This window comes from Hydra viridissima, unplaced genomic scaffold (assembly GCF_058129835.1).
Source record: "Hydra viridissima isolate aposymbiotic clone 2 unplaced genomic scaffold, HvirCarnegie_v1 scaffold_2, whole genome shotgun sequence".
Classification (NCBI taxonomy): domain Eukaryota; kingdom Metazoa; phylum Cnidaria; class Hydrozoa; order Anthoathecata; family Hydridae; genus Hydra; species Hydra viridissima.
The window spans coordinates 14,866,760-14,877,057 of NW_028324301.1; the positions used below are offsets into that span (position 1 = coordinate 14,866,760).

The following is a 10,298-nucleotide window of genomic DNA, read 5'->3' on the forward strand; positions in this document are numbered from 1 at the left end:
GAATTAAACTTTTTTTTACATATACATGCAACAGTCAACATAATTAAAAGAGAATTTGTTTTAATACTGGAAAATCTTCAGGTAAAATAAGCTGCTTATATTTTAGACATAATGTTTCATTGAGTTGGTTAACCTTTATATTTTCCACAAGATAGAAAAAACAAAATAAGTGTTCTTTTAAGTGTTTATGGTTGTTTTGGTATTTTACCATAAAAGTTACTCTGGTGAAGCTGTAAATGAGGATTGGTTTCTTTTTTTAGCTCTTCAATATCTATTTCTAAGTCATGTGCTGCCACAATGCTTTTTTTAATGGTAGCAATCATGGAAGATGACCAGACTTTTTTTACTAATACCAGGGCAACCAATAAGCTTTTTATTTTTGTTTTAGTGATTTAGTAATATTTAAACTTTTACTGAGTTTTTCTATCTGCTGACAACAATAGTATTTATCATAATGAGTTTTCCTTTTCATATTTAAAAGAAGTATTGTTGATTTCATTCTTTTGATCATATTTTTTATGGTATCATAACGTTTTGAAAATCTTTAGATGAGTGTACATTCTCTAAATCTGAGAACATTACATGGAATACATATTTCAATGTTATTTTTTTGGTTTATTCTAATAGGATACTTTTTGGATAGTTCTTGTGAATAACCATCAAACTTAACCACATGCATTACGGAGTGTTTATATTCATGAAGTAAATTAAGCTAATAATTCAATAAAAAACTGCATATGAAGTATAAGATTTTATTTAAAATTATTAGAAACATTTAGTCAAGTTTTTTACATAAGGACAATTTTTACTTCACAAACGATATAAATAAAATTTTATCAATTTAGGACAATGGTTAGATGTAAATTTTGAACAAGAAAAAAAATTGAGTGCTAAGATTTTTTATAAGTAATAAAAAGTTAAAAGATTGATAGAAGTAAAAGTAGAAAAACTTTTAAGTTTTACCGCTCAAAAAAAAATGTAAAAAGACTTCCAAATTTGTAAACAAATCAAAGAAAAAGTTTTTTTAAGTAGATCCTCTTCAATCATACAATAATATTCCCTTTTCATTTTACTTCTTAATAAAATTAATTTACCGAGACACTAATAACAGCCTAAAAGCTGGTTATCAACGTAGACGATTTTAAAAAACATGATAAGTAATGAAAAATTGGTCGCTAAGTAAAAATTCATTCTGTAACGAAGGTCCGTAGCCATTTTGAAAGTTCTAAAATTTTCATAATCCAACTGCGCTTGGGCACAATAACCTGTTGCTTATTAACAGAGTTTGAACGACCGTGCTCCACATTTTAATCAAAAATGTTTTCGAGATTTTTTTTACCTCATTTCAACGATAACTTAATTAACTTGGCAGAGGTAATTTCTGCAATGAAAGAAATTGCTTATACACTAAAAATGTTGCAAAACAATTTAATACTGATAGTAATAAAAGTTTTTTTACAGCAGTTGCACAGAACACATTTGACTGTGCATTTTTTGCAAAACCTTACTTTATACATACATACATACATACATACATACATACATACATACATACATACATACATAAATACATACATACATACATACATACATACATACATACATACATACATACATACATACATACATACATACATACATACATACATACATACATACACATACATACGGTGTTTCACTTAAGCTTCATAAAAGTCTGTAAGTTTATTCAAATACTAAGAATAAAGTTTAAAAAACTAAAGTCAGAATTGAAAGAGATATTTTTTCAATAAAAATCTATAAGATTTGTTCAAACACTAAAATTAAGTTTAAATAATAAGATAAAAATTTGATAATCTGTTTTTTTTTCTCTAATAGAATACTAAAATCATGATTCATGCTAGCTGCATTATTACTAAAATATCTTTGTTCAACTTTTACGACTCGACAATTTCTTTCGCAAATCGATAACTTTATTGTCAGAAACGTGCATTTAATAAGTGGCACAAACAATACAATTTAAAAAAACAACAACCGCCTCTTTTTTTTTTTTTTTAAATGCATAAATTAAATTCTAAAAAATTCAATAAATTAAATATTTTTAAAAAATTGCGCTATTGGCATTATGAATCGACGTTAAAAGTAAGATAAAAAATAAATTTTTACAAATTTACTGACACAAAAATCTTCAAAAATTTGAGATATTAAAAAACTTTTAAAAGAAAAGAATTTCCTGTCGAAGCTTCGTTTTCCAGGTTTTCTGGTGAGAGAGAAAAATAAAGACATTTTAGTGGTATAGTTCTTAAAACTCGTGTCCACAAAGCCCTAATTTTAGCATAATTGCAATTTTTAAGACGCTTCAAAAAAGTTTTTTAGTATCTTCAAGTTACTTGATTGACATCCCTTGGATAGCGTTGAGAGTACTTTTTGAAACTGTCGCATGACTTTGTGTATAACTAGCCATTTTAAGACTAGAAGGTTCTTGGTACGATAACTTTTTACCCCCAGTGCGAGTAGCATTTTGCTGTTGGTTGTCTGACTTGGCGGGCGAAGTACCCTGACGCGAAATCTAAAAATGATATATTTCTTTTAATTAACAATTGTGATTCGAAACGGATTAAAGTAAAAAAACTTTTTAGAGTAAACCTTACGTAAAATAATGTATTAAAAAATAAACTATAACCAAAACAAAAACTTACAACCGGAGAACTAATTACTTTTGATTGCAATTCATTTGATCCAGTTCGGGTAAGTATATTATTACTTGCAAATTTATTATAATGAGCAGATATTGGTCTAGAATGATTGGCTTGCATCATAACTGAATCGTGCTTAAAAATTTTGTTTTTAAAATGTCGAAATAATTTTGATTAACTTATGGGCTTTAAAATAAATTTACTCAGTTTAAAACAAATTAAAGCAAATAAAAGAAGAAACTTACAGTAGGAGAGGTTTTAACATCTTTCTTATTATAGGGAGCTGACTTGACGCGAGGTGGATGTTTTTGAGGCGGAGTACCAACAACTGGAACTGAGAGACTTTCTAATTCGGCGGGAGGTTTTTCATCAACTTTCTTATCGTTTGGAATTTCTGGTTTGAATTCATTGAGCTGTACTCGACGTTGTCTTCGAATATCCAGCTTTTTTTGTAAGATACTCTATTTAACAAAAAGTTGTGATCAATATATTTTGACGTGTGAAGTTGTGTATTTAGTGCTGTGTATTTGAGCACCACACTTTTCACAAATAGTTGGTAAAACATGATCATATATAATATTGTATGATGATGTAAAAATTATTAAACTTGTTATATTCTCGAACCAATTTCAAAATGGTAAAGATTATCAAACTTAATCAAAAGTATTAAAATAATTTCAAAGTGATTAATATTGAATATTGCATTTTTAAAGTTTAACTAAACTCCTATGCAAAATATAATAAGCAACCTCATAGAGTTTTGTTCTATATTCAGCAACTGAGAGCTGGACATCATCATCAACAGGAGGAACAACATCATATGTAAGCTCTAATTCTTGAAAAGGGTTATGAAACTTAGACAAATAAGGGTGAGTGAGAGCCTCTTCTGCTGTAATTCTCTTGTCAGGATTAAATTGAAGCAATTTGTTCAGAAGATCGAGTGCATCACTAGGAGAATCTGGAAAAAGATCGTTCAAAGACTTCCTAGATCGTACAGCAGTTTTTTCCAACAATGAAGAGCTGTAAGAGGACTTAATGCTATCAATATCTATAACAAAACAAAAGTTTAAAAAAAAGTGTATTTAAAAAACTTCTTTTTAAAGAATGAAACAAAGAACTTTAATGAAATTTTTTACCATTTATAAAAATAAACATGAAATTATAAAAATTTTACATTAAATAAGTTGTAACTTTGAAAAAAAAGATCTGCATTTATTCTTTTGAGATTTGTATCATGGACTTTAACACCCAAAGGTTATTACATTTTCATCAACAAAATTAAATATCTCAAACTATAATTGAATTGTGTGGAAGATATTGCGTAAAGTGGATATTGATGTAGTTCCCTTGAAATATTGTAAATACAGTTTGAGCGTTTTTTTATTAGCGTATTAGAGGTATTTTGTAAGTATATATTGAATGCACATTTATTGTAGGGGAGAGTTTTTAGGAGAGGAGAAAATGTGTAGTTTGCTGCAAGAAAGCTATACAAATGGAAGTATTTACTATACTAAACAGTTAATTGTACTTTTGAATCTAAAATATATATTTTTATGTAACATTTTCTCATGCTGCATACATGACATGCTACAATGGCTTCATACTTTATCCAAACTTTTATAAAAGTACACTATGCATATCCAAAAGAATTTACAACCTGTAGTAATATAAATTACCTTCTCTAGTAAGTGGAGGGATAACCGTCAAGATTCTTTCAATTTGGTTTAATGTTGAAGAGCCAGGAAATAATGGTTTGCCTTAAAAAGAAACTTGAAGCTGTAAACTCTGAGAAAAACTATTGACTATTTTGTGTTTTGTTTGTTAAATCTTTTAACACAACAATGTCTACTTATTAAACAAAGTTTTGATACAAATAATTCTTTATCTAATGTACAATTTATATAAAATACACTTGCAATGAGAAATCTTTCCCTTATAAAAATTGCTTAAATGGTTTCATTTGATACATTAAAAACTTCAAATTTTAGGTTTTTTTTAAATCAAAAAATCAATTAAGATTTGCTTTAGGATTGTAGAAAACCTAAGGATGCTGAAGTTGATTTAAATACTTAAATAATTTCAAGATGAAAAACTTTTAAAAATGAATCAAAAAATATATATTTACAATAAATAACTGGTCATTGAGCCATCATAGTAATTAAAGGAGATTTAATTTAAAAGCCTACACACCTATATTGCCTAAAACATTTTTCGTTTTCTATATTCTTACCAAGTAGAATTTCACCAAGTATACAACCCATTGACCACATATCAACACCTTTTGTATATCTACAAAAATTGAATTTACAGCCACTTAAATAGGCTGCAATATTAAAAAAAGGTATAGTGTCATAAAAAAATATTATATTTAGATTGGATGGTTAATGTTTTTGGTTTTAAAATAATTATTATACAATTTTAAATTAAACACACCCACTAATAAAGTATTTAAAAAACTAATAATTGTCAATATAGTTTTAATTCTATACTTAGAAGATGCAAGTAAAATTTCAGGAGCTCGATACCAACGTGTAGCAACATAATCAGTCAAAGTTGGATCACCATGTTCCAATGTAAGACATTGCACTGATCGAGCTAATCCAAAATCGCATATCTAAAAATATATTTATTTATTCATAAAATCAGAATTACTAAAAATATCTTACATATATTTCCAAAAAAAAAGTTTTTTAAAATAAAAAATACATCTACCTTTATAAAACATTCTCGATCCAGCAAGACATTGCTAGGCTGTAATTAAACAAATAACATACACACATAAGCATACATATGCAAATTCTTGCATATACATCTTTCAAAACTAAATAACAATTATAATAATACTTTTAAATCTCGATGAATAACATTTCCAGAGTGTATATACTTGATTGCTTTCAATAACTAAAAAAATCCAACATAAAAAGTAAGTATAAATCTATACAGACACGATTTATTGAGGGTAAAAATAAGTTTTGAGGTTTTTTTTGTAACTTTGAAGCTTTATTCAAAGAAATTGGAATAATGTGTTTTATTCAAAGAATTGTCCATTATTAACTACAACTTTTCCCCATCTTTCAGGCAGTAAACAAATTCTGTGAAAAATTTCTCATCTTTTGAGGCAATTAAGAAAAGACCTAATTTTGGTCTCTTCATAAGAAGTGAAATGCTGCTTGATCAGGCCATGCAGCATCAACTGGAACAATTGGTAATTGGAATAAGGAATACTTGGTAAATACAGGTGGGATAGGATATCCCATTGAAATGCCTTCGAAGTGTCCTTGATTTTGCAACATATTGCCAGGTGTTTTGTGCTAAAAGATCACTTTGTCTTGGCTTTTGAAAAATTTGGAAGTATTTGAGCTTTAATTCTCAGCTCAATTGTATCAACTGTTTTTGATACATTTCTCCAGTGATAGTTCCATTAGAGTAGCAATTAGTAAATCACTCTGAGCTGATCCCACCAGAAGCACAACATTAGCTTCTTGTCATGAAAATTTGGTTTTGCAATTGAAGTTGATACAAGGCCAGGTTTACCCCACAATTTTCTACACTTTGGGTTGTCATAGTGAATCTGCTTTTTGTCCCATCACAATTCGATCAAAAAAAATTCTTCATATTTTGGCTTCATACCTATGGCCTTGAGATAGTTTGAAATCATTTGTTAAGTCACTTCTAAGGTTTCAACAAGCTTCTCTTGAGTTTGACATGAATCTTGGTCCAATAATGCCTCCAACTCAGCACCTTACTTAAACTTTATTAGCCTCATTTTGCATTCTTTGTCATTGGTGCCAAAATCACCACTTTTAAAATGCTAGAACCAGTACTTGTATGTTTGATGGTGCCAAAATCACCACTTTTAAAATACTAGAACCAGTACTTGTATGTATGATGCAGAATGTTTCCTATGTTTCACACAGTGATTTAATCTATCAGATTAAATCACTGTGTGAAACATAGATGCACTTTTCTTCAAACTATGTTTTATTGACACAAAAGTTGACACAGTTAGAGTTCAAAGAAAGTATGTTGTTTACACTTTAATAACAAGACACATACAGATTTTTAGCAGGAAATCATGCTTCAACATGAATATAATTACAAGATAGTCCAATTCAATTTGGACTATCTTGTAACTATGTTAATGTTGATTTTCCTCAAAACTTATTTGTAACTCCAATAAAATATTTATAGCATATTTCCATATTTAACTTCTAGCATTAGTTTTTAGAAAACTCCTCAAACAAATAACTTTTAATTTTAAAGTAGAGAACAGGTAATAAATACCTGATACATAATATAGCGCTTATGGACATCTTTTAAAATATTTCCTTTTTTAATCACATTATGAAGATCTGTGTCTGAAAAGTAATAAGTTTATTTATACACTTATTTGTTTCCATTTCTAGTAGGTTAAGAAACATTTTATTCATTATATCATTATAATAAGTTATTAGAACAAGAAAACATAGATGTTAAAAATTTTAACCTAAATGATTTTTAGTAAAAAGATTTTTAAATTTTTTTCATCTCTCTGTGAGCATCATAAATATTGTCTATAGTATGTGATAACTAACTACAAAACTAATAAAGCTCATCAAAAGTATTTAGTGCTGCACTTACCCATAAATTCAAAGACAAGATATATATCTTTATCATTATCTGCTTTTATCACATTTAATAACTTAATCACATTTTCATGACTTCCAAATTCCTAAAACAAAAAAAAAACAAATGAAATTATATATTTTCAAAATCAAAAAAAAAATATTTTATCATTAGAACTTTTGGAACTATATTTTAAATTTAAATCATTACTACTCTTAAATGATGTTAAACTGTAAATGTTTATAATTATCAAATATCTTAAAAAATCATAAAAAACAGTATTAGTAGAGAAGTCATTAACATGTATATTGGTGTGAGCATTCAAAAGAATTACAAATTTAAATAAAAAAAAGATCCTAATTTAAAAATTACTCTACTTTGTTAAATATAGAAATAAACAAAACAAAAATGAAACTAAAAACGTTTTTCTACATTTTTATTTTTATAAACTGCTAAAGAAAAAATGAAGAAAAAATAAAGAAAAACATATATAGAATAAATGCGCAATAAAAAAATACCTGCAAAAAACAAATTTCTCGAAATGTTCTCTAAAATAAGATATACACAAGTATATAAATATTTGATTTACTTATATTTTGTATGTATGTATGTATGTATGTATGTATGTATGTATGTATGTATGTATGTATGTATGTATGTATGTATGTATGTATGTATGTATGTATGTATGTATGTATGTATGTATGTATGTATGTATGTATGTATGTATGTATGTATGTATGTATGTAAGTATGTATTTACATAAGATAAACAAAAACATACATGAGCAATAAAGAAAGATTACTTGTGCATCTGTCTGATTCCTGAAGGCATCAAAGATTTTTTTTACAGCTACAACATCACCAGTTCTTCTATCTATTCCTTTCCAAACTATACCATAAGCCTGAAATAAAATTATTTAAGAAGTAAAGAATGTTATCTAATTAAGATCAACTACATTTTATAGCATTAGAGCTCATTATTATGAATAATTATACCATTTTGCTAATAGACTTTTGTAAAATTGCAGCTACATAAATACCTATTTAGGTTTGTTTGTACTTACATATTGTAGGGAAGCAATACTTATAAATAATTGCATATAAGCAAATGTATATGACTAGCTAGATATACTTTACACGTATGTATACATCTGTGATTTTTAGGGTAGCAGTACACAAAAACAGATTACACACACAGATTACATATGTATGTATGTATGTATGTATGTATGTATGTATGTATGTATGTATGTATGTATGTATGTATGTATGTATGTATGTATGTATGTATGTATGTATGTATGTATGTATGTATGTATGTATGTATGTATGTATGTATGTATGTATGTATGTATGTATGTATGTATGTATGTATGTATGTATGTATGTATGTATGTATGTATGTATGTATGTATGTATGTATGTATGTATGTATGTATGTATGTATGTATGTATGTATGTATGTATGTATGTATGTATGTATGTATGTATGTATGTATGTATGTATGTATGTATGTATGTATGTATGTAGAGTATAAATATAGCTTAAAAATATAAAGAATTACCCCTTTTCCCAGACGTTTTTTAATCTCATATTTTTGAAGAATATGATTGTCAATATCAGAACTCATTTATGAAGAAAAATAAAAGCTGAACACTGATAGTGATAATGTATAAAGTAAATTTTTGGTTTGTGATTTCCCGTTTAGATCTTTTTTTAAAAGCTAAAAGTAAAAACATGCGCAGTATCCACACCAATAAACTGCATAAAACATTTCAAAGTTGCCATGACAATCCTTGGAAATCAATTCAGACATTGAAACTTTAATAGATCAATCAACTTTTTTTAAGTCATAAAATAACAGCAAACGCCAATTAGAAATTCAAGAAGGTATAAAAACGCTTTTCATCATTGAGTAAGGCATATAAATAAATCATGAGCAAGGCAGGAATGCTTCCAACTAGAATCTTAGGGTGTATATTCAGCGATGGTTTGAAAATTAATTATAATAAAAAAGGTTGCTTTTCATCTTTAATTTAAATTTTGAAAACAGTTACGCATGTTTAACACGCAGTACTGGTTCTATATATTTTGTGTCTTTTTCACTCAAAGGTTTCCCCCTCAAAAAATCAGCGGGGAAAAAAAAACAGGGAAAGAGCGCCCACGTATGCTTCTAATTCGTATTATTTCACAATTTGCGAATTTATGCCTTAAGGAGGAAAGTCAGAATTATCAAATAAAAGTTCGTAAACTTAATAAAAAATTTTTTTTTCTAAAGAAACAATTTACAAATAAAAAAAAATTCCATACTTTGTTGTTGGTAAAGGATATGACAAATTTGTTAATATTCAACTGACAGCATAACTAAACTTGATTATATAGTATCTATCACTGTTGATCTATCAAACGCTTTAACTAGTTTTAAATTGCTGAAAATTGCTCCCGTTGCTAAATTAACGTGAAGTACAAATTCCAAATTTGCATTAGAGTGATGAAATTGAGTTTAGTAGAGCTTTAAATGTCACACTCCAGTTATATATATGATCTTTAAAACCAATAACAAACGACATCCATCATACAGTATGTTTGAATACTTATGTTGTTAAAGTACAAAATTTAATGCGAGGGAACAAGCGCATGCATCCATTGTACTGCGAGGGAACAAGCGCCTGCATCCATTGTACTATTCAAACAATATTCAGTAATCTTCTTAACGTTCCAGCAATATTATTTACAAAGGTTGGATTTCGTGATCAATCCTCATTGGGTATGAGTGGAATCTCGGAGGTGGGTGGTGTTTGAGTTCTCCGTCATTTTTATAAATAACATCAGTCTTTGTCAATTGTGTCGAGTTTTTATTCTACAAGTAAGTCCACTTTGGATACAATTTCGCACAATTAAAGTAAAAACAATACGTAATTTTCTTGAACTTTTTATTTAATGCCTACAAAATTATTACTCTCTAATTTGATGTTAGAAATGCCAGAGTTGTGCAAACAGGTAACTTCAATTCAA

The 10,298-nt window shown here is 27.7% G+C and overlaps 1 protein-coding gene across 2 annotated transcripts; it reads right to left on the reverse strand.

The window, feature by feature from the left end:
- Positions 1-1,951: 1,951 nt before the first annotated feature.
- On the reverse strand, positions 1,952-9,381 carry LOC145188212 (extracellular signal-regulated kinase 2-like). Of its 2 annotated transcripts, XM_090077329.1 has the most exons (14): positions 8,848-9,381; positions 8,086-8,184; positions 7,799-7,828; positions 7,296-7,386; positions 6,960-7,033; positions 5,520-5,576; positions 5,388-5,426; positions 5,165-5,289; positions 4,906-4,964; positions 4,352-4,432; positions 3,425-3,723; positions 2,921-3,136; positions 2,679-2,810; positions 1,952-2,548 (listed from the first exon to the last, which is right to left on the reverse strand). In XM_090077329.1, the coding sequence occupies exons 1-14, from the start codon at positions 8,911-8,913 to the stop codon at positions 2,366-2,368; spliced, it is 1,551 nt and encodes a 516-aa protein (XP_089933455.1). In that variant the 5' UTR covers positions 8,914-9,381; the 3' UTR covers positions 1,952-2,365. The 2 variants fall into 2 exon arrangements, with proteins under 2 accessions (XP_089933455.1, XP_089933456.1); XM_090077330.1 differs by lacking the exon at positions 2,679-2,810.
- Between the last annotated feature and the right edge of the window lie 917 nt (positions 9,382-10,298).